The 24,370-nt window shown below is 44.5% G+C and overlaps 1 protein-coding gene across 15 annotated transcripts in view; it reads left to right on the top strand.

Moving 5' to 3' along the window:
* Positions 1 to 24,370, top strand: part of NEDD4L (NEDD4 like E3 ubiquitin protein ligase) — a 344,838-nt gene that overhangs the window by 302,712 nt on the left and 17,756 nt on the right. For all 15 annotated transcript variants that reach the window (XM_033424917.2, XM_033424919.2, XM_033424926.2 and 12 more), the window contains 5 exons: positions 6,019 to 6,084; positions 7,846 to 8,075; positions 9,536 to 9,657; positions 12,086 to 12,156; positions 13,798 to 13,893. In XM_033424917.2, the coding sequence (XP_033280808.1) occupies positions 6,019 to 6,084; positions 7,846 to 8,075; positions 9,536 to 9,657; positions 12,086 to 12,156; positions 13,798 to 13,893 (585 nt within the window). The remainder of the gene's footprint in view (positions 1 to 6,018; positions 6,085 to 7,845; positions 8,076 to 9,535; positions 9,658 to 12,085; positions 12,157 to 13,797; positions 13,894 to 24,370) is intronic.

The raw sequence follows: 24,370 nt of genomic DNA, 5'->3' as shown, positions 1-24,370 counted from the left end.
TCTTCTCTGGAGGCAGTTTCAGTGAGGGTCTGAGAGGGGGGCGCTTACCTACCTCTCTGTTAAATGATGGTTTAGCTGATTATAGAATCCTTAGTCAACAATTTCTTTCCTTCAGTACTTTGGAGACTTTTTTTTTTGTCTCTTCCGGCCTCCATAACTGATGATGAGAAGTTCGTTGTCACTCTAATTGTCATTTTTTTTTTGGTGAGTAAATCTCTCTTCTCTGGTGATTTTGAATTTTTCTCCGTGTCTTTGATTTTCTACAGTTTTACTCTCATGAATCTAAGTGTGGATTTCTTTTTATTTATTCCGCTCTGGATTCATTGTGACTCTTCCATATGGGGATGGTGTCTCTCCTTTATTCAGGAAAATTCCCTGCAGTTATTTCTTCACATACTGTACCTTTCCCATTTTTATTATCTGCATCAGTAATTCCTGTTGGGTATTTGATTCAGTTTTACATTCTGTCTCCCTTATCTTTTAGCTTTCCCATCTTCTTTCTCATTGCTGTATTGTGGGCTCCGCTCTTCCAGTTAATTATCTTTTAAGCTTTTTATAATCTACTCTATCAGTTCATTGTGTCTATTATTTCAGTGACTGGATTTAATTGCTCAAAGTTCTCTTTGGTCTTTTTCAATTTGCTTGGTCTTTTTAGTTATTGTTATTTGGTCCTGTTCTTCCCTTTTATTTATTTTTCTATTCGTACTTACAGCTTTTTAATCATTCTTAAAATATTTGTTCCAGCGCCTCTTCTAGATTATTTTATTATCTCTGCTTCTAGGGGCATTGAATCTCCCACTTGTTATGTCTGTAGACTCTCCTCAGTGGTAGTTGATTGCCTAGTTCAGTTTATAATTTTGTGTTTTTAAGTGTGTGTGTGCTCATCTTCATTTTTTTCTTTATGGAGCTTTTATACATCCTGACTTGTATTTACTGTTAACTTCTTAGCTTGGGTTTATGCCCCCTTAGTTACTATAACTATGGACCTCCTACCTACGTTGGTATAGGCTTGGGAGTCTGAATTTATTAGAGGTCTGGTTTTTTTGTTTGTTTTTCTTCCGGTTACCATCCTGGATAGAAGGGAAGCTTCCTTGCAACTCTCCCAGGCCTGTGGGTAGAATTTTCTTGAACCCTGTTCAGATGTAGGTCTTAAGCAGGGAACTCTGTCTGACTCCCCTGGTCATGCAGACTGTAGGCCGTGCTCTGTGTCCCCATGTGAGGATTAAAAACCCAAACCCAAGCCCCAAGTCTAGGTCCAAAGCCCACTTCTTTAATTTTGTCTTTCTGCATATCTGGTACCTAGAGTTTTTTTCCCAAGTTTTAAAAGTACCTACATATTAGGGGAGAGGGGACCCTTCTGTGGCATTACTGTGAGTCAGTATGCTCTCTGTATGACAGGCATCACCATGAAAAGCATTAGAAACATGAAGTGCTATTTGTAGTTGCTACTCAAGAACACTATCTCACGCTTGTGTAACACTTCATACTTATTCAAGAACTTTATAATCAACTGCTTTGAAACTCACAGCCATCCTCTCAGCATGGTAGGGAAGAAGTTGGGATTCCCAATTTGTCAGCAGCTCAGAAAGCTAATTGCCAAAAGTTTGGCACATGTCAGAATCCAGGCCAGAGCCCCAGATGTGCCGGATTTACCGACGTCTCCGTGTCAGGCCTGAGCCCTCCTCTGCAAGGAGCTCTGGTGTCCGTAATGGACAATAATGGCATGAAAACCTTTAGACCCCACTTACACAATGTCAGGTTTTCACTTTGTTCAAAAAAGAATGCATATTTCATAGAGAGCAACTTTAATCAACAGATATGTTAATTCTTTAAATAGCTTATTTTACACATTATATTGCATGTAAGAAAATAAGATGCCAGATTTTCAAGAGAGAATGAATAATTTGGCCTGTCCAATGCAGAAATGTAATTCTCTTCAGAGGCTGCAACGTATGGATGTCTTTATCCTGGTATGTTGTTGGAATCTTTTCAGGAGAAGAATATAAAAACCTACTCTTCTTAGGCCATCATAAGAACGACCCCTAGAGAGAAAAGATGAGTATTGGAGGAGGAGGGGTATTTCTCAACTTTCATGCATCATTCCCCAGAAGAAGAAAGACCAGAAATATCTCAGTACTGATTTCCACCGACATCTAGTCAGCACCCACCAGGTTACACGCCAGACAAAGGCAGAGATACCATGGGCGGGGGGCAACACTTTGAAATAGATTCCTTGGGAAACTTGTCATTTAAGACAGTTGAACTTGCATTCACAGTGATGAATGTTTAACCCTTTTTTCAATGTTTTCAGGCAGGGAAACAAAAACAAAAAGTAATTGCTGGGAATCACAGATTTTTGGAAAGGGAAGAGCCTTAAAATTTGACTAGTCAAGTCTTTCTGCTTAACTGTAAAGGAATTCCGGAGTGGAGAAGTTATATCACAGAGCTAGCTGGCAGTTGAGTCTGCCCTGGAAGTCATGTCTTCTGAAGCTGGCATGAGATAATAAAAGGAAATCTTTTTTTTTTTTTTCAGCTTAATTTTCTTCTATTACAGTTAATCATAGCTAAGAACATCACATACTTTTCCTCTTTTGAGAACTCACTGTTCCTGTCATGGTTTGTTCCCTCCTGTCATTCTGGTTTCTGCTCAGGTTTCCCTTTCTCAGAGCTGCCTTCCCCAACCATCCCATGTAAAACAACCACTGAGGAACTCTATCATTTTTCCACCTAGCGTTTACCACTATGTATTCATTTATTTCTTATTACCTATTGCTCACAATAGCTTCTAAAAAAGCTACAGAGCAAAAAGCATGATAATGCCTTTATTGGCTTATGTCAGACCATTGTATCCTTTTCCTTAGGTTGGTGGTTGTCCAGATAGTGATAAAATGTCTACCTTTTCTGGAATCAGAATTCTTACAGTGTTTCATCAGACTAAACACTGCCCAAAATAAATACGATATGTAGTCAAATCTAATGTTCAGTGAAGAGGCACATGAAGACTCGCTTAAAAATTAAAAACTAAGAACAGACCGTAGGTAGTATTGTCTTTAGAATGTTCTTAAGATACTTAAATATGTTGTCTTTTGCTCTTGAATTACAAAGCAAAATACTGACATGATCATTGTTTTCTATGAGAGTAGTAACTTTTTTTTTTTTAACATCTTTTTTGGGGTATAATTGCTTTACAATGGTGTGTTAGTTTCTGCTTTATAACAAAGTGAATCAGTTATACATATATGTGTGTTCCCATATCTCTTCCCTCTTGCGTCTCCCTCCCAGTAGCATGTTTTTGCTTTGCCTTACTTATTATTTGTATGACCATGTCTTAAAACAGTATGAAGGGAGGAAGCTTTTGTTCTTCATTTCTCCTCTTTCCTGTCAGGAGTAAGCATGGTGAAGGTGTAAGGTTTCGAGTCTGGAGACACTTTGCAAAGGATCAGTATGTTTTATTAATGTAGCACAAAATGATATCAGCAGAAGTATTCTTGCCCAAATTCACAGTATGCGCTAAAAAGCAACGAGTTGTTCTGACTGTGAGGCTGTCACAGTTACATCCAGGTGTGTGCATAAGCAATCCTTTCTGCTTCATAAAAAAATGGTAAGCCTTTTCCATCGCCTGAAGTCACAGCTCCGACTCTCGGATACTGTAAGCTACTTGACATCATAGCAAGTACCGAATATTTAAATGACTGTATAAAAATGTAATTACTTTGCCTGAAGAGATTCCAGAACTTATGAATAATGTTAGCTCAGTTACTGAGCTCACTCCTGTGGTATCGTCACTCTGCTCCATAGATACAGCATTCCAGATTTAAAGAAATCCTTGCCCACGACCTCTAAATGGTCAACTCCTAAAATGAGGACTTTTCCAACGTGCTGTTTACCCAGTTTTCTTCCTTGACAAGTGTATCAGTTCGCTTGCCTTTCTGCTTGTTGCTTTTCTCCCAGAGATTTTTTTTTTAACATTTTTATTGGAGTATAATTTCTTTACAATGTTGTGTTAGTTTCTGCTGTATAATAAAGTGAATCAGCTATATGTATACACATATCCCATATCCCCTCCCTTTTGCGTCTCCCTGCCACCCTCCCTATCCCACCCCTCTAGGCGGTCACAAAGCACTGAGCTGAGCTGATCTCCCTGTGCTATGTGGCTGCTTCCCACTAGCTATCTGTTTTACATTTGGTAGTGTATACATGTCCATGCCACTCTCTCAGTTTGTCCCAGTTTACCCTTCCCCCTCCCCGTGTCCTCAAGTCCATTCTCTATGTCTGCGTCCTTATTCCTATCCTGCCCCTAGGTTCTTCAGAACCAATTTTGATTTTTTTTTTTAGATTCCATATATATGTGTTAGCATACGGTATTTTTTCTTTTTCTGACTTACTTCACTCTGTATGACAGACTCTAGGTCCATCCACCTCACTACAAATAACTCAATTTCATTTCTTTTTATGGCTGAGTAATATTCCATTGTATATATGTGCCACATCTTCTTTATCCATTCATCTGTCGATGGACACTTAGGTTGCTTCCGTGTCCTGGCTATTGTAAATAGTACTGCAGTGAACATTGGGGTGCATGTGTCTTTTTGAATTACGGTTTTCTCAGGGTATATGCCCAGTAGTGGGATTGCTGGGTCGTATGGTAGTTCTATATTTAGTTTTTTAAGGGACCTCCATACTGTTCTCCATAGTGGCTGTATCAATTTACATTCCCGCCAACAGTGCAAGAGGGTTCCCTTTTCTCCACACCCTCTCCAGCATTTATTGTTTGTAGATTTTTTGATGATGGCCATTCTGACTGGTGTGAGGTGATACCTCATTGCAGTTTTGATTTGCATTTCTCTAGTGATTAGTGATGTTGAGCATCCTTTCATGTGTTTGTTGGCAATCTGTATATCTTCTGTGGAGCAATGTCTAGTTAGGTCTTCTGCCTGTTTTTGGATTGGGTTGTTTTTTTTGATATTGAGCTGCATGAGCTGCTTGTAAATTTTGGAGATTAATCCTTTGTCAGTTGCTTCATTTGCAAATATTTTCTCCCATTCTGAGGGTTGTCTTTTCGTTTTATTTATGGTTTTCTTTGCTATGCAAAAGCTTTTAAGTTTCATTAGGTCCCATTTGTTTATTTTTGTTTTTATTTCCATTTCTCTAGGAGGTGGGTCAAAAAGGATCTTGCTGTGATTTATGTCGTACAGTATTCTGCCTATGTTTTCCTCTAAGAGTTTTATAGTGTCTGGCCTTAACATTTAGGTCTTTAATCCATTTTGAGTTTATTTTTGTGTATGGTGTTAGGGAGTGTTCCAATTTCATTCTTTTACATGTAGCTGTCCAGTTTTCCCAGCACCACTTGTTGAAGAGGCTGCCTTTTCGCTATTATATATTCTTGCCTCCTTTATCAAAGGTGACCATATGTGTGTGGGTTTATCTCTGGGCTTTCTATCCTGTTCCATTGATCTGTATTTCTGTTTTTGTGCCAGTACCTTACTGTCTTGATTACTGTAGCTTTGTAATATAGTCTCAAGTGTAGGAGCCTGATTCCTCCAGCTCCGTTTCTCCTTCTCAAGATTGCTTTGGCTATTCGTCTCCCAAAGATTTTTAAAGCACAATCAGTCTTTTCTGGATGACAGTGTAGGTCATTTGGAGTTGTGTGTTAAAGTATGAGAGCCAATAACTTACCTAAACTACAACCTATAAAAAGATTACAATGTACCCTGATGCATATTCAGACAGAAGTCACATGGAAAGTCTATTCAGTTTATGTATAATACCTCTAAATGATTTCTTGAATATCTGTATTGTTGTTTTCAGGGGTGAAAGCCCTATTCAGTGCTGGTTAACCTTAATCATTTCTAGAACGTTCGCATGTGCTACATAGACATTATGTAAATTTCAGTGGTTATGTGGAGAGTGACGATTTTCAGGTTCATGATTCATGAAATTTTCTGAACGTTGGCTTAGTACGCATAAAATTTCAAACATGTTGTTCATATTATCTGTATTTATACATTTGTCTTCCAGGCTGTTCCTTACTCCAGAGAATTTAAGCAGAAATATGACTACTTTAGGAAGAAATTAAAGAAACCTGTGAGTACATATCTTCCAAAAATGCTGTTTTAGTCATTTGTAAGTTACCCAAATTACTTCACTGAGAACACCTCGTTTCTTACTGTTACGTGTATACTAAAAATATGACCTTCCTTTTCTCACTGCACTTTGATCCACCTGGATCTTCAATCTGAATTTTCTTTTTAACAGACATGGTAAGTGAAGATTAACTGAGTATTACATATCAAATTACCTGAAGGTAATTTCTTATGTAATACATTAAAAAATAGAAATGATTTTTATGAGGTATAAAATAATTCAGGAACTAGTGAAAAATTGTGGAGAAGCCTGTGCAATCAATTATGGCTATCCTATTTAATAAAATCTAGATCCTAATTCGAAAAATGTTCAAGTCCCTTTACATTCAGAAATACAGTTTTAATGATGACATGTACAACAAAAACATAATTAATAATATTTGACATATTAAGACCAAGTGTAATTTTCAGATTAAAATTCTTACTAGGAAACCCGTTAAGATTCTGACAAAACTGAGAAACCCTGTAAGGCTTTTTACAGGCAGTGTTTTAAAATACAATATTATATTTTCTACTAACATCTCTCCCCAGATGCTTTAATACTGTGTCTTCTGTTTTACTTTCTGATTTCACCTCTCTGGTGTAAATTTTACCAGTTTTCTCCTAAGTTTGTGCCTTCACTATTTTGGGGGTGTTTTTGTTCCCGTCACCATTTCTTGGCTTCCTCACTGGGGAAAGCTGCAGCTCAGATCACCCCCATTTGCCTGTGTTCCTTCCCCATCTCCCCCACCCCGCTCCACTCCCTCAGCTGATGCCTCATTTTCCTGGCCTCTGCTATGGACGAGGCACTGGGGATGCAGAGACGCTTGAAACACAGCCTCTGCCTTGGGGAGCTCCCTCTTACGGGTTCTGTTCTCTCTTCTAACATCCTGACTCAAGGAGCTCCTGGGTAACTCCTTCTGAAATGACTCACATTTGAACCTGTGGAATTCCAGTGTTTCTTTGTGCGCCGCCTGCATTTCCTCCAGTGATGTGATGACTGTAGACATCACGCTGTCTCACTTTGTGGCACTTGCACCGTGGTACCTTCTGCCTGGAAACTGACTCTGTAGATCCATCATCCTGGCAAAGCTGACCCTGGACCTGTTTTGCCAGGAAGCAGTTATTCACAACTTCAGTCAAGTGCTTTTTCATTTTCACGTTTAGTAACTGTTGCCTTTGGGATGCTTTCCCACAACTTGGCCGTGATAATCAGGGTCCCACTCCCCATGGCAACAGAACTAGCTTGTAGGCATCATGGTCACAGCTACCAGCTGGAGTCCCTTACCAGGGCTGAGGGTCATCCCAGCCTGGCCAGGTGGGGATTGTCTATGGGTTTTAATCCCCTGGACTTTGACTAAAACAGTATACAGAGTTGACCATATTTCAGTTGCCAGTGGGCAGATAAGTGCCCCACAGTTGCTTATAAAAGGGAGAGAGGATGACTGTCTTCACTCAGCATAGTTTCTTCTGCAGCGCGTGTTGCTGGCTCAGTCTGACACCTGCTGGTGGATGCTGTGTGTCTCCTCCTGACACAGGCTTTCTGTCTGTGTGAAGAACAATCTAGAAAGGAGAGAGTTTCGGTTGGAACCATTCATCATTGCTTGTTTATTTGAAGGCTGCCATCATTTCTGCTCTTTGTTTTTGTTTTTTTTTCTGTTAGGAAGTCAGGTGTATATTTACTGTCTGATGGTGTGTGGGGTTTTTTTTCTCTTGTTTTTAGGCTGATATTCCAAATAGGTTTGAAATGAAACTTCACAGAAATAACATATTTGAAGAGTCCTATCGGAGAATCATGTCTGTGAAAAGACCAGATGTCCTGAAAGCTAGGCTGTGGATTGAATTTGAATCAGAAAAAGGTCTGGACTACGGGGGCGTGGCCAGAGAATGGTTCTTCTTACTGTCCAAAGAGATGTTCAACCCCTATTACGGTCTGTTCGAGTACTCTGCAACGTAAGTGTCTGGAGTGCATTCAGAAGGTGTCCGCACTGAAGCAGTTTTATTCTTCATGAATTTAAACTTAATGAAAGAATAAGCAGCTCACTCAGAGGTGAATTAACACTGCTGATTTCAGCCCCTCCCCGCCAGCCCCTGTATGTCTAGAACAGGTCTGACTCTTCATGGTGAACTAACGTACTCTGTGAACACCTAAAAATAATTCTTCTCTTGTCTGTTGTGTTCATGTAATTGAGATTGAAAATGTGTTGGGTACTTAACGGTAAGGAACAAGGCAATTTTCATTCATAACGTTATGTTAATTTAGGAGAATTTGTCACTGTCAGAATTCAGAAGGTTGTTGTCTTATGAACAAGAATAGTTTCTGAAGTCAAATTACTTAAAGGCAAACTGAGGACCCGTCCTTTAGGATCCAAAGGACCACGCCCACCCCACCGTGCATTAGGATTTCATCACTGCCAGGCGTGCAGACCGAGGCAGAGTCCATTGCTTTCTCGGGAATCAAACACTGCTACTCGCAAGGCCACCCTTTCCTCCTCCAGGCTGTGGCTTCTCCAGAGGCTTAGGCAGGACCCGAGCCCCCAGTAAAACAGTTGACCTTGAAAAGCAGCCTGTGCTCTGCAGGGACAAGGGTTCTCCCGTGTCTTCCCCCTGGTGCCGGTCTCCTGGGAGCTCTTTTGGAAGGCAGCCTCAGTGTTCTTCTCCGATGCTCTGGCCAAGAATTTCCCATTTTGTAAAATTGATAAAAGCCATTGAAGTGGAGGGGAGGATCCAGAGGCGAGATCTGCACCTCTTACCCACATTCCCAAAGCTGCCCCCAGAAGAATCTGGCCCCGGAGCCCATTTTGCAAACCACCGATCCTCCTGATGGTGAGATCAAAGAAGGGCGATGAGGTGTACATCAACCTCGTGAGGTTTGCACTGTTGGGACAGCCGTATGTTGCTACCAGTGGCCTCCAGGCCTTTCAGGGCAGAATGCTGGTCAGATGGATCAGGGGTTGGACCCCTGGGAAAAATTTTAATCCCCAAACCAAAAGCTTCTCAAGGGAGTTAACCCCCTTTCTCACAGAGACAACCTGTTGCACTCACACGTAGCTGGGAATCCCTGTCCAGCCCCTTTGGTATGTGGGGCTTCTCCGCTTCCCCAAATACCTGGCTGAACCGTATGAAATTGAGATTTTTATCGATCAACAGTAGTCAGAGATCCAGTTTCTCACGGTTTAACATGACGGCGTATTCACCAGCTCCAGTAGACCTCCGTCCTTGGTCACGGAAAAGGGCTAACCAAATAAGCCCCGTTGTCTGGCTTTTATGCCTTACCTGTCAGGTACAGGATGTTTGTAGGCGCACTGTAAAAGCTTAATGACAGGCAGCACTGGAAAATTCAAATTCTTGCATTTCTTATTTATTGCATTTATTTACCACCTTTCTTTTTCTCTCTCTCCCTCCCTAAAAAGGGACAACTACACACTTCAGATCAATCCCAATTCAGGCCTCTGTAATGAAGATCATTTGTCCTATTTCACTTTTATTGGAAGAGTTGCTGGTCTGGCAGTATTTCATGGGAAACTTTTAGATGGTAAGTTATTAAAAAGTGTTGAAGTAATAAAAATTGGACAGTGCTGTCTGTGGTCTCTTATCAGGTGTCTTATCTTTCACATCATAGGTTTTAAGCAAAAGTGCTTCACTGGTTCTCCCTTTGTAAATCAGTAGTTTCTTTAATGTTTTGTCCATAATGAAGGTGCTTTTTTTTCCTGGTGTCATCTTAATCTGAGCACTGAAGACATAGTGTCTACACACAGTTTGAAAAAGGTTTTTATTTGAAAAACTTAAGTGTGAAGCACAGAACATTCTGTATTTGTGCATTTTCTATGTTTTCCAGAATAACATTTCTTTAGCAGGAACTAGATTTGATGACAGATGGAAAGTATTGATTGAAAAGTTCATTACAACGGTCTAATTCAGCCAGTATCCTGCCACTGTCCTGTTTGTCCCCAAATTACCATTTTTTTGAATGTGAAGAGACTGTAAATAATTTCAAAGCAGTGTTAGAACTCAGCTAAGACCTTGACCCCTGGGATCACTGCTGAAACAGATGGCACAGAGTAATCTCATTATTATCTAAAGCATGTAAGTCATGCAAAGTACCAAGAATTTCAAGGTACCTTGGAAGTCAGGAGTGAAACCCCCCTCCCTGGCTGAATCAATAGGCCTATAATAGAGACTTCTTATGGATTTGGTCATTGAAAAAGTAGTGCCCTTAAGAGAACGTTACAGAAATCATCAGTGAGGAGAGAGAATCAGAAATATTTTTGAAGAATTTAGGTGTGAAGTGGTTGAGAGTAGAAGACAGATCAAGATTTAAGATTGACACTGCAGTTACTGGAGAGAGAGATTTCCAGGAGCATTATGGGAATTGCATTTGCAACCTTAGCTATGCTAGTTGATGTACCCTGGGTACTTCCTCCTTTAATAAATTTTTACTGGTCATGGCTAGCTGATGTTGATCCTCTAATTTCAACACTGTATTTTTTACGGGGGGCGGGGCTGGTGGCAGGAGTAAACACTTTTTTTTCTGATTAGGGGGAAACTGTTCTCACTCTGTATAGGTATATACAGTGAATGTATTTTAATTTGCAGCACGGGAGTCATGCCATAGATTATTAGAACGGCCGTTATGTACCTTCTGCTGAGAAAGAAGACGTTCTTAGTTGCTACAGGGGAAATAGAGAGAAGTTTAAGCTGAGATCCTGACCTCAGGGGACCGATGTTCTAGTGAGGGTACGGGAAGCATGGGTCCAGAGTCCGGCAGAAGGGAGCACACGGAGGTCTCTGGGGGGGAGCGCTTTACCGGCATTAGCCTCGCCAGGAAGCTGCGGTGGGGTTGGCGCACTTAGAAGCTGGGATCGTTTCAGCAGAGCGAGGACGGGCCAGGAGTCAGGGCTGCCTGGAGTAGTGATGGGGGCATCTAGGTCCCTGCTGCAAAAGGAGGTAGGCGGTAACCGTGTCCTCGGGAATTGCAAGAAGAGCCCGAATGCCCCCCAGGTGTGTGGCCAGCAGTGTCTTTGTTTCCCGGGACCATGAACGGCCCTGGAGGCAGAGCAGACACGCTGCACATCAGATCAGCCCCTACTCCCTTCTGTGGCTTCACCCCCCAGACAGCAGGGGCTTTGAGCCGCAGCCGCAGGGCCGCACTGAGCCAGTGGGAGCGGGAACGGGCTGTGAGGGAGGCTGGTTAGACCTGGAGGGGGCGCTGAGGATGCGAGTTGAGGGTGAAGGGAGAGGACTGAGGTTCCGGGGGCGCCTGTGTCAGGAGGCGTGTGACGCTGACTTGCCTGGGACGGGGTGAAGTGGGGTCCCTGCAGGGCACCTGCGCAGTCGTGCCGGCATTGCCACCGCCCTCGCCTCCCTCAGGCCGTCATCACCCGGCCCGGGAAGACTGCACAGCCTTCTGAACGGCCTCCCTCGTTTCCTTCCTGTCTGTCCCTTCCAGTTGCTCTTCCCATTACTGCCCAAGCGATGACATTGAAATGCGGGTGGAATTGCCCCCTGGCGTTTCAGTGACTCCCCCTGGCCCTGGGCAGCGTGTAAGCTGTACACTCCCTGCCCAGTCCCTCCTCTGGCCTGTCTGCCCGGGATGCCCTGTGCTTCGGTCCTGGCGAGTCCCGGGTCTTGTCCCTCTGCTGGGAGTACCCTTCTCTCCCCCCGTGCGTGCGCCCTGTTTGCGCTACAGATTCCTGATTGTGCCTGAAGCTCGTTTGTCACCTCCAGCAGCCTTTCTGACCTCACCCCTCTGCTGTACCATCTCTGTTAGTATAACTGCCCTCCTTCCTAAACCCCTTCCCCCAATCCTGCCCCAAACCAGGCCCTCATCTTACTGTAGAAAACCCTCGATTGTTCTGTCCCGGTCTCTCATTCAGATGAAAGCAGGTTAATCTTTTATTTCATGCTCGGACGCACAGCATCGTCAAAGATTGGAAACTAACTCAGTTTTCACCGCGTTTTAGGTTTCTTCATTCGACCGTTTTACAAAATGATGCTGGGAAAGCAGATAACTCTGAATGACATGGAGTCTGTGGTGAGTAAACAGAGGTCATCCCGCGGGCCGCACCAGCAGCTTGTGCATTATGGGAAGGCAGCCGAGACCATGTTGTAGTCACAGCAATTTTTATGGGCGTCGCCATTCAGTATGGACAACAGGGATTGTTCAAGAGGCTAACTGATCTCCCTGAATTTTTTAATAAGCAAATCATTCTTCACATTTCCTAGAGTCGTGGTATTTAGGGTGGGTACACCCACATCTCAGTTACCTCTGCTTACTCGGAACTGGTTTGACCAAATTAAATCCAAGGGTCATTTGGAGACCTCATTGCTGCCCTTGTTTTCCATGGAAAACTGCTAATACTGCACACTTAGAGGTTCATCCGCTATCCCTCTGTTTTCCGACCTCAAAAAATGGCAGGGAGCCAGACGAAAACAGTAGATGAAGGGAAGACTGTTTATACTCATCCCAGATACGGAAGAAGGGTAAGGGACCACTACAGTGTAGGAGAGGAATGAAAAGGTAGAAAGTAATTGCTAACTTTTGATTTGGGTTTTCATGTTGCATTTAACTTTTTAATCTAGGCTGACCATTTTAGAGTTGAAAGGCTTTTCTATAAAGAACAAAAGTTGATGCTCTTTTCCTGGTATACTTTTGCTTCTGTTTTTCGTTTAATTTACCGGTACTCCCACCATTCACCTCTCACCTCTCACCATTCACCGGCCACACACGGGGCCATCAGGGAGCATCTTCGTCCATTTGGGGTGTTTGCAGCTCTGCTTTCACGTTCTGTCACTTGAGTCAGGAAGCATCTTCCTCCCCTCAGCCTCGCTGCCGTGTTGACTGTACGCGTTGTGTAGTTGGGTATATGGCCGTGCACCCCTCCCTCACAGCTCATCCTCTGGGTGTGGAAGGAGAGTGGAAGGCCAGCAGTGCACACAAGTCCACTCAGCTGGAGTTTCCCCGGGTGGGCAGCTCTGTGTATGCACGGTACCCGTGTCGAGTTTCTCTCCAGCTTTTACCTTTAGCTTAGCCTTTATGCTTTTGTTACTGTATGGTGAGGAGGCTAGGAGTATAAAAATCTCTCTTCAAGTCTAAAGTAATTTTATTCGCCATGTTGACAGTCGGTGCACACATTCTGTTTGGTCTTCGTCGAGCCCCTGGGGCTGCCCAAGAGACAGAGGAGTCCAGGCTCTCGGGGCCTGTGTTCCGGGTTTTGACACCAGGGCAGCCTCTTCCTGTTTGCTGACAGTGACTTGCAGAGAGTGCTGGAAGCACAGGAAGGGGCATAACTTGAAACCATTGGTACTTAAATAGAGCATTCTCTATCCTTCCTCCTTTCCTCTGATATTTTCACTCTTAAAAGATGGGGAGTATGTTCATCTCTACACGTTCAGTTCTGTAATGTTATGACGGCCATCCAGAGCAGGCTGCTTCCTCTTGACAGAGGACAGGATCCAGCCACAAACCCCTGTTACTACCAAAGCGGTTTTTTAGTTTGTATTTTTAAATTAAAGTGGAAGAGAAGGTTTGGGGTAGAGCTGGAAACATATTAGTGACTCACGCATTTCTTGAGATTCTGGATGGAATTACATTTAAAGGACCTAATTATTTAAAGAAATGAGTGTGTGTTTTGGGGAAAAATGCTTAATTTTAATTTTTGTGTCATTTCTGTAGGATAGTGAATACTACAACTCTTTGAAATGGATCTTAGAAAACGATCCGACTGAACTGGACCTTATGTTTTGCATTGATGAAGAAAACTTTGGGCAGGTATGTGTGGGTAACCCCACGAGCTCCCTCTTGACTTTCAAAGAGTCTTTGCTTCTTTGAGTCTTTGCTAATTATCATCTGATTGTATCAGTATCTTATTGTCATGCCAGGAAGCCAAGTCCCAATTACAACTGCCTCTCTTCCTGCAAAGTTAGAGAAATTCTAAGGCCTCTGGTGTGTGAAGTAGCACCTACTTCTCACATCTAAAGCAGATCTGAATGTGAATGTTTGTGCCTTGGTATTTTGGTTTTTTGTTGTTGTTGTTGTTGTTGTTGCGGTATGCAGGCCTCTCACTGTTGTGGCCTCTCCCGTTGCGGAGCACAGGTCCACGGCATGTGGGATCTTCCCGGACCGGGGCACAAACCCGTGTCCCCTGCATCGGCGGGCGGACTCTCGACCACTGCGCCACCAGGGAAGCCCTGTGCCTTGGTTTTAAAATTTAGATACTTCAAAAAAATAGTGTAAATGTTTACTTAGTGATATAAATACATGACCAGGAGTAGGGGATGCCGGGGGGGGGTGGGGGCGCTTGGTTTTTTTCCCTCTGCTTTAATGGTTCCCTTGTCATGGTGAAGTTTGTCTTTGGGGGCTCAGCAGGCTCAGGGTTTTCTAACATTCCTTCTTGCTTTGCACCAATACTGTCTTTAAGGCTGGATTAACCATAAAGATCAATTTCAAAGATAAAGTTGCCTTGGAATTCTCATCCTCATCCTAAAGTTCTGTAGGATGTGTTTGTCTTCAACCTGAAACCTTTGGTTCATTTGTCCCCCGGTGATAACGATGCTTTTGGGAAGGACTTCTCAGGATTATCCAACCCCTGGTACCTGTCCTTTCACAAAAGCCGAGAGAGAGTTCCCATCTACCAGACCAAGTGTACGTGGCCTTGGCGTTCATGAGATCATGGAGCCCGTTTTAAGGCTTGCTAATGGAACGTGACATTGATCGGTTCTTTATTGCTTCAGAGATGATTGCAAGTGTGCTCCGCTGTCCAGAAAGTGTGCTCACGTTGGCTATCGTTTCACGATGCTGTGCTCAGTTTTATAGGTGAGGTAAGGAAATCAGGTCCCTGCCCTCTTGGGTTCGCAGTCTTAGAAAAAAGAAGCTGGTGCCACTGGATATAAAGAAATTAATGACACCTGGGGTAAAAACTGTTGCGAAGGAACGTGATCACACATACCAAAATCACTTGTTACATCCGCTCAGGCCAGGAAACCGTCACTCGTGTGAGTCCCAGAAGTGGGTGGGTCTCAGGGAGTCTGTGTTTTCTTTCCTTCCTGGTTGGTTGAGTTGAGGCACCAGGAATGAGAGAGACCCTGGGATTAATGGAAATCATCAACGAGTCCATTAAGAATCTCATTTTGCCCTCCCCATCCTTTTTCACTCCGTACTATGTTTCATGCCCCCAAACCTTCACAGACCGATGGACACTGCTGTCCTTGTGGGAGTCCTGTCGTGGGGTGGGGGAGGGAAATCTCTTCTGCACCACGCCCAGAGCTGTCCCCTCCAGGTTAGCGGTGGCCCCCCTGCCCAGGACTGAATGTAAATGGGTTCTGGCCCTTGTCTGCTTCCTTCCTCCACTGCTACCTCCCCTGAAGCCCCTGCAAGTCACCCCCACTTCACCCCTTCTCCCCACTCCCCACCCCGCTCTGCTCTTCTCCTTCCACCTCCCCTAAGCCCTGCTGCTCTGCTGGCCCCGCCACGCTGATGCTCCCCTGCCCACTTCTTTCCTTGTCCTGCCCTCGCTCGCTGGGCGGCCTCACTCTGCGCATCTCTGCGCTGCTCACCGCCAGCCTCTTACCTGCAGCCCACACCCTTCCTCTAGCGTCCAGATTCCCCCTGCTTCGGCTGCCTCCTGAGCCGTGTCTCCTGAAAGACCCACAGGTCCCCGAACTGAAAAAGCCACTTCCTCCTCCCGACCCCCCATCTCCACTCCGGTCTAACCAGTGGCCACACCCTCCCCTCCGGCCTGAAACTGGAGTCCCCTTGGAATCGTCCCTCTCCCTCCGTGTCGAGCCGGTCACTGCGTCCTCTAGCCCCAGCCTGCTCATCGCTCCCCTTGTCTGCACCCTCCCCTTGTTGAGGCTCTGCCGGTTCCTTGGCTGTGTCGGGTAGCAGTCTCCCTGGTCCCTACATCGCCCCTCGCTCCAGTCCGTTCTCTGATGCCTCCACACATATGCTCCGATGTAGTGGTTCTGAAGAGCAAACCTGGACCTGTAACTCTTCTGCTCGACACACATTCTTCACTGGCCAGCCTGTGCACTTCAGTGTGAATTAAAACCTTTCCTGCACGGCTTAGGACCCCTCGCTGCCCACCTTTACCTTCCCTCCCAACACCTCCGTCCTCTCACCTTCACAGCCATGGGGGGCCTGCCTCGGCGTCCCCCAGGACGCCCCGTGCCCTGTCACTGGCTGCGTGGCGCCCTCTCCTTGCCGACCCATCCTCCCCTCCCCCGCCATAACGCTCTGTCCTCTAGCCATCCCCGGCCTGCCGCCCACTGTGAGCCCCCTGAGGTCTCCTTGGTTTCTCCAGTGCCCGGTGTGTAGCGATGGCTGATAAATGCTTAGTGAGCAAAGGAATGAATCATGCTGCCTAGGTTTTTTTTTTAATGTTATAAGTAATGGAAGCTCCAAGTGTGAGACAACAAAATAATTGGAATTGCAATGACTTTTTTTTAAGCTGGACATATTTAAGGGTCTTAACTGCCAATTTTCAAAGGATAACACATGGCTAACCATCCTAGAACCGTGTCTTCTTTGCATTTTTAACACATGTAGGGAGGAGTAGAGATAAAGAACTAAGGAAGATTTAAAATCAGTCTTGGGTGTCAAATGCAAAAAAAAAAAAAAAGGTCTCTTTATATTATATCCACTTGTAGAAATCCATATGACTAACTTAACACAGTTCAGAAGACATTAGTGATGCCAAAGTTAGAAGCAGACTAAACCTTCCTTAGTTACAGTTAAATGTAACTATTTCCACCTGATAAGTACAAACCAAACAAGATGTTTGCATTTTTAAGTAGACTTCTGATAAAGATTCTGATGGTCGTTATAGCTCATGTCTATGGTTCATTAAAAACAATTCTTAAACCTCCTCATTTAATGTGGGTTTTTCTGACTTTGGATTGAATCAGGTAGAGTAAATGCAGTAATCAAAACAGACTCACGAGATGAGTAAGATAATGATTAGGTGCCCTATTTGTGAAATTACTGGCTTTCCTTTTTAGAGAGTGAAACCTGATTAACGAGGAGCTAGCATATCTATTTTGCGTTCTGGGAGGAAATGCAGAGTGAATTAAGCAGCCACACATTGATCTCATCTCCCACATCCAATCCATCACCAGGCCCTGTTCATTTTGACTCCCGACTATTCTTCAGTTCTCTCTGTTCTCCTCGTCTGTCCCCCCAACAGCACCCAAGCCTAAGCTACCATCTTCTCTCGTAGATTCCTAACTGGTTTTTTATATCCACCTTTGGCCTCCTACAATGGCAGAGTGGTCTTTTCAGAATGTGAAATGATCATTCCATTCCTCTGCTAAAAACATGCAGAGATTTCCCACTTTATCACTGTCAAGATAAAGACCCAAGTCCTTAATTTGCCTCATGAAGTCCTGCGTGGCTGGGCCCTGCCTGTTCATCTCCAGGTGCATTTTGCATCAGTGCTGCCCCTCGTGCTTTCTGGGTCTGGTCCCACGAGACTTCTTGCACACACCAAGCTCCTTCTTGCCGCAGGACCTTTGCACATGCCATTCCTTCAGTGGGGAACACACTCCCATCGTCAGTTCAGACAAAGCCAGCTCTGACCCAGGACCACAGTACTTCAGGGTACCTTCCGTGTCTCCCCATGGCAGGTACCATAGGTGACTTTGCATGTATTTGTATGGTTATGTGTTTAGCATCTCTCTCTCCCATCAGACTCAGTCTCGGTGCTCGCTGCTCCGGGTCTGCCTTTTGCTCACCATTGTGCACTCACCACCTGGCAGTGCCTGGTACAGGGTAGACACTCAGAATAGAGGCGTTGAACCAAAAATGTGGACATCAGCAAGAGGCCCGCGCAGGCCTCCCCCTCCCCCAGCCCTCTGCAAAACTGCTGACCGTGCATTGCCATTTTCTGACCCAAGAGGAAGCCCACGCCTCCTTGTGCAAAAAGACAAAGTCACTTCCTCACTAGAGTGAAGTTACCGCAGAAGTGAAATGTGCGTGCAGTCGGCCTTCCTTCGCGCTTTTAGGCTCTCTTTCTCTCATTGCATGGTTAGAAATACCAGGCCGTGAAGTTCGGTGGTAGCTGTCACTTCATGTAATGAAATTGCAGCTGTTGCCATTTTTTTCCAGTCTGCTTTTTTCCTGGTTGGTGAGAATCTGCAGCTGCTGGTTTCTGGGGCCTACTAACGGTGTTTCAGATGAACAAACTTCAATATTTGAACAGTCGTCATATGCCAGACAGAAAGAATCAGCCATACACTCACGTACAGCCCTGCACACGCATGCCCCACCAGGAGGAGACATCCTCTTAGAGCTGCGCCAAGCAGAAGTTCTTGACGGCAGAGTCAGCAGAGCAGCACCTGATTCGGTTGCTTTGAAGAGGCGCGAGCGGTGTGGACTTGCAAGAAGCTGGCAGCAGGGAGGGGAAGAGAATGGGCAGCAGCCTGTCGGAAAATTCTTGAGGACCTGGCCTGAGTTGGGTGAAGGCATGCATTCTCAACTGGGGAGACGACACCCCTAGGGGGCAAAAACTGGACAACTTTTTGTCTTGGAGGACAGGAAGTCTCAGCCATTACAATGGCTTGTGGTCCTCCAAGGGGGCCACGGAACATAACACGGTGCACCGTGGGTCTCTTTGGTAAGATTGCGTGGGAGGGAAGGGGCAATTGGGGGGTCTAAAAAGGCTCCTGGGGGGTAATTAATGGGGAAAAAGGCTGAGAAGCACTGAGTTGGGGAGAGGGAATAAGGGAAGAGGCAGAAGCTGGAAGTAGGAAGGAGAGAGAGGTGAGAGGCAGAGCGAGGTCGTGGCTGGAGCTGGACAGAACCAGACCAAGACCCCAGTGAGGAGGTAGTTCCTCAAAGACCAGGTGAAGGAAGTGGGGCTGGTGGCAGCTGCAGGAAGCATGAAAGCAGAAAGGTGGGCCGGCCGCTGGGAGAGGCTGGGGAGGATGAGGACAGCGCCCAGTAACACACGCAGAAGCAGTCAGGCCTTCCTCTGCCTGGGTCCAGGATACCCGATTTGACCTAGACAGTTTCTCGGTGGACTCCTCAGACATTTGTCATAAAGCATCTGAGGAAGATCGGGGAGACGTGTGTGAATCTGAAGTTGTCACTTGCCACAGAAGAGGGGTCCAGTTCTGTGAGAGCTGCATCCCGGAGCTTCCTCTGATCTTTGTGGTCTTTACGAAGAAGAGAGAGGAGTTCACACTTGGGCCAGGAGACTTCAAGAAAGTGCAGTTTTTTTCTACGAGCACTTATTAATCCCCTTCTGTATGCCAGGCACTGTGTTAGTGTCTTCATGTTGGGTCCTTGAGGAAGGAGTTCAGACACAAGACGAGAACTATATTTAAAAAGTGGAATTTGGGACTTCCCTGGTAGCACAGTGGTTAAGAATCCGCCTGCCGGTGCAGGGGACACAGGTTCGATCCCTGGTCCAGGAAGATCCCACATGCCGCGGAGCAGCTATGCCCGTGTGCCACAACTACTGAAGCCTCCGCACCTTAGAGCCCATGCGCCACAACTACTGCGCCTGCACTCTAGGGCCTGCGTGCCACAACTACTGAGCCCACGTTCTGCAACTACTGAAGCCCGCACTCCTAGAGCCCGTGCTCTGCAACAAGAGAAGCCACTGCAATGAGAAGCCCGCGCACCGCAACAAAGAGTAGCCCCCGCTCGCCACAACTAGAGAAATCCTGCGTGCAGCAACAAAGACCCAACGCAGCCAAAAACAATTTTTTTAAGTGGAATTTGAACAGCAGCCCACAAGTGGTGTGTGAGGAGAGGGAGATGGGGGTGGAACACCAGCAGAAGCCTGACTGAGAGGCCCCTAGGGCTTGGGGAGGATTTACTCTAAGGGAGCAGCTTAGGGAGCAGGCCTGGAGGCCCCCTTCCCTGCCTACCCGGAGAAACCATGTGACCTACACGTGAGCCCCAATCAACCACGTGACCCACGGCTGCCCCAGCCGACGATTCCTTACTCGGCACAGAGAGTATGGTCCAGTCTTGTTATTTTTTCTTTTTTTCTTTCAAAAACAATTTTATTTATCTGATTGCAAAATATTAATCTTAGTAATAAAAATAAAGTCAGTACAATAAACACATATTAAAGTCACTCATAGTTCCTACCACCTAGAGAAAAATCACGAGTAAAATTTTGATTTGTATCTTCCAGAATGATTCTCTGTAAACACCCACACAAGGTTTTATCTTTTTAACAGAAATGGAATTGTACAGTGTATCCAGTTTTAACTTAGTATATTGTAGGCACCTTTCCATGTCAGTAAATACCATTTTAATGGCTACACCGAATTCCGTTTCATAGACTGTACCTTTTTTAACCGTGCCCTAGTGGTCGGCGTCGAGGCTATTTCAGTATTTCACTATGTAAACAGTATGATGAGTGTAATCCTGGAATATACATTTTGTACACTTGACCAATTTCTTTCTCTTGGTATAAGTCCTAAGAGAGAAATTATTATGAAAAGGCATATGCACATTAAAATCTTGACTCCTGTTGCCAAATTATCTTTTCAAAAGGTTGAACCAGTTAGACCCTCACCACCAGCACTGATAAGAACCGTTTCTCTACGCTCAGCAGTGCTGGCTGATTCTGCCAGTTTTCATCACTAGGGGCTGCTTTTGGAGGCGCCAGAAGTGTTTTTCTCCTTTCCCCTCCCCACCCTGTCTCATCTGTGGTTGACCCTCTCATTCAGTAGCTCTGGAAATTGCAGCTCCCAGAAAACATTCTGTTCTAGTACAGCTGAACTGTACTGAAAGCCTCTCAAAATCCAGAACCGGGCTTGGATTTATTAACTTGTCAGTTGGTGTGGATCTGATAGAAAAATCTCATCATGGAAGGGAACAGCAAGACAATCTTTGAGGAATAAATGGGGGGAGAAAGAAAAACTGTCTTATTAAAAAATATTACAAAAGTGTAAATGAATACTGACTACAGACCCCCAAATAATCGACTACAAAAGTGTAAATGAGTGCTGCTTACAGACCTCCAGATAATTGTCAAAGAACTAAAGATGTTTCACTATAAGAGACCTCCCATCCCACTCCCTAAGCGGAACTATTTAATATCTTCAAAAAAGTGCCGTGACCTGCACAGGACAGGAGCAGGTCACCACGGGGGGGCAACTGGATGGAATGGAAGACAGCAGCCGGAAGGGGGCACCCGGCAGGAGGGAAGGATTTGAAGAAGAGTGAAAATACAGCAGCAATTAAAGTCCGTACTGCATTTGCAAATATTTTCTCCCATTCTGAGGGTTGTCTTCTTGTCTTGTTTATGGTTTCCTTTGCTGTGCAAAAGCTTTTAAGTTTCATTAGGTCCCATTTGTTTATTTTTGTTTTAATTTCCATTTCTCTAGGAGGTGAGTCAAAAAGGATTTTGCTATGATTTATGTCATAGAGTGTTCTGCCTATGTTTTGCTCTAAGAGTTTTATCGTGTCTGGCCTTACATTTAGGTCTTTAATCCATTTTGAGTTTATTTTTGTGTATGGTGTTAGGAAGTGTTCCAATTTCATTCTTTTACATGTAGCTGTCCAGTTTTCCCAGCACCACTTATTGAAGAGGCTGTCTTTTCTCCATTGTATATTCTCGCCTCCTTTATCAAAGATAAGGTGACCATATGTGCGTGGGTTGATCTGTGGGCTTTCTATGCTGTTCCATTGATCTAGATTTCTGTTTTGGTGCCAGTACCATACTGTCTTGATTACTGTTGCTTTGCAGTGTAGTCTGAAGTCAGGGAACCTGATTCCTCCAGCTCCATTTTTCTTTCTCAAGATTGCTTTGGCTATCCGGGGTCTTTTGTGTTTCCATACAAATTGTGAAATTTTTTGTTCTAGTTCTGTGAAAAATGCCAGTGGTAGTTTGATAGGGATTCCATTGAATCTGTAGATTGCTTTGGATAGTATAGTCATTTTCACAATGTTGATTCTTCCAATCCAAGAACATGGTATATCTCTCCGTTTGTATCGTCTTTCTTTCATCAGTGTCTTATAGTTTTCTGCAAACAGGTCTTTTGTCTCCTTAGGTAGGTTTATCCCTGGGTATTTTATTCTTTTTGTTGCAGTGGTAAATGGGAGTATTTCCTTAATTTCTCTTTTGTATTTTTTGTCATTACTGTATAAGAATGCTAGAGATTTCTGTGCATTAATTTTGTATCCTGCCACTTTACCAAATTCATTGATTAGCTCTAGTAGTCTTCTGGTAGCATCTTTAGGATTCTCTATGTATAGTATCATGTCATCTGCAAACAGTAACAGTTTTATGTCTTTTCTGATTTGGATTTCTTTTATTTCTTTTTCTTCTCTGATTGCTGTGGCTGAAACTTCCAAAACTATGTTGAATAATAGTGGTGAGAGTGGGCAACCATGTCTTGCTCCTGATCTTAGAGGAAATGGTTTCAGTTTTTCACCACTGAGAACGATGTTGCCAGTGGGTTTGTCATATATGGCCTTTATTATGTTGAGGTAGGTTCCCTCCATGCCTACTTCCTGGCATATACCCTGAGAAAACCATAATTCAAAAAGAGCCATGTACCACAATGTTCATTGCAGCTCTATTTACAATAGCCGGGACATGGAAGCAACCTAAATATCCATTGACAGATGAAAGGATAAAGAAGATGTGGCACATATATACAATGGAATATTACTCAGCCACAAAAAGAAATGAAATTGAGTTATTTGTAGTGAGGTGGATGGACCTAGCGTCTGTCATACAGAGTGAAGTACGTCAGAAAGAGAAAAACAAACATCATATGCTAACACATATATATGGCATCTAAAAAAAAATTGGTTCTGAAGAACCTTAGGGCAGGACAGGAATAAAGACGCAGACATAGAGAATGGACTTGAGGATACGGGGAGGGGGAAGGGTAAGCTGGGATGAAGTGAGAGAGTAGCATTGACATATTACATTACCAAATGTAAAACCAATAGCTAGTGGGAAGCAGCTGCATAGCACAGGGAGATCAGCTTGGTGCTTTATGACCACCTAGAGGGGTGGGATAGGGAGGGTGGGAGGGAGATGCAAGAGGGAGGGGATATGCAGATATATGTATACATACAGCTGATTCACTTTGTTGTACAGCAGAAACTAACACAACATTGTAAAGCAACTATACTCCAATAAAGATGTTAAAAAATAAAAAACAAAGTCCGTACTGCAGACAGTAAAAACGTTGAATTGATGTTGTGGAAAGTGGAGCTCAGTCACGTGGGAGGGAAACGAGATCCCTTCCCGAATAACAGAAAAAAGGACAGAGAAGAAAATATGAAGGGCCGAGACAGAGGATCAGTGGGCTTTGATTGAAAAGGCTGTCTCCATGTGAAAAGGAACAATAATCAAGTGCATCATCAGAGAAAACGTTTGGAGAGGAAAAGGATCTGATACTGAGGCCAGAGAGGCCATCTGTCCCGCGTGTGTGTGGCAGGGCTGGGGAGGGGTCCCTGGAAAGGGACCTCTGCCAAAGCAGGAGATCTGCTGCAGGTTTGAATCTGTGTCCCTCGTGGTGGATGCAGCCTGGGTGCTTACTCTGGAGAACCCTCTCCCTCAGGCTTGGCCTGGCTTCCTCTCAGGTGTAGCCTGGTGGATGTGGGAAAAAAGACCACAAGGAATCCCACCAGAACACACATGTGGTTACCTCTGAATAGGGGAGCTGTGAGTGGTATTTGTTTCCTTTTTATTTCCCTGGAATTTCCATGAGAGTAAACATTTTATTTGTTAGGTCAGTAGGCCTCTTCCTTCCCTTCCCTTCCCTTCTGCTACTTATTGCTCTGTACACTTTGATGTTAAGCCAGGGCTGGCTCAGAGCAGAGGAGAAGGCTGTGCCTTGAGGTCAGCTGCTTTGCTCTTTTCACTCCTGGCTCACGCTGAGGGAGGGGCTTTCGGGGCTGAGGAGCCAGGAGGTGGCGTCTGGACGCACATCAAAGCCTGGGGTTCCCAGGGGTGGCAGGTGAATCCATCCCTCAGCCTGACTTTCTCAGCATCTTTCTTTTTTTAAGTCCCTGTGTTTTGCTCCTTTGAAAGAAATTCCACATATCTTTTTTTTATGGCTATAAAATCTAATTTTCAGCAACAAATCTGGATCTCTGCAGTCTTGATGGTTGTATCCTGTCTTTTCTGTTAAAGATAATTAAATTTCTTGATAAGTCAGTAGCAGATGGAAAAATTGTTGTTCTCCATTGTTGCTAATGTATGAAGAATAATTAAAACTCATCAATAGCCATAAAATAATTTGCCTTCAATGATAACATCTTTACGTGT

The sequence above is a fragment of the Orcinus orca genome, chromosome 15, assembly GCF_937001465.1.
Source record: "Orcinus orca chromosome 15, mOrcOrc1.1, whole genome shotgun sequence".
NCBI classification, from domain to species: domain Eukaryota; kingdom Metazoa; phylum Chordata; class Mammalia; order Artiodactyla; family Delphinidae; genus Orcinus; species Orcinus orca.
Note: the sequence above shows the minus strand (reverse complement) of the source record. Positions and strands in the feature narration are given on the sequence as shown.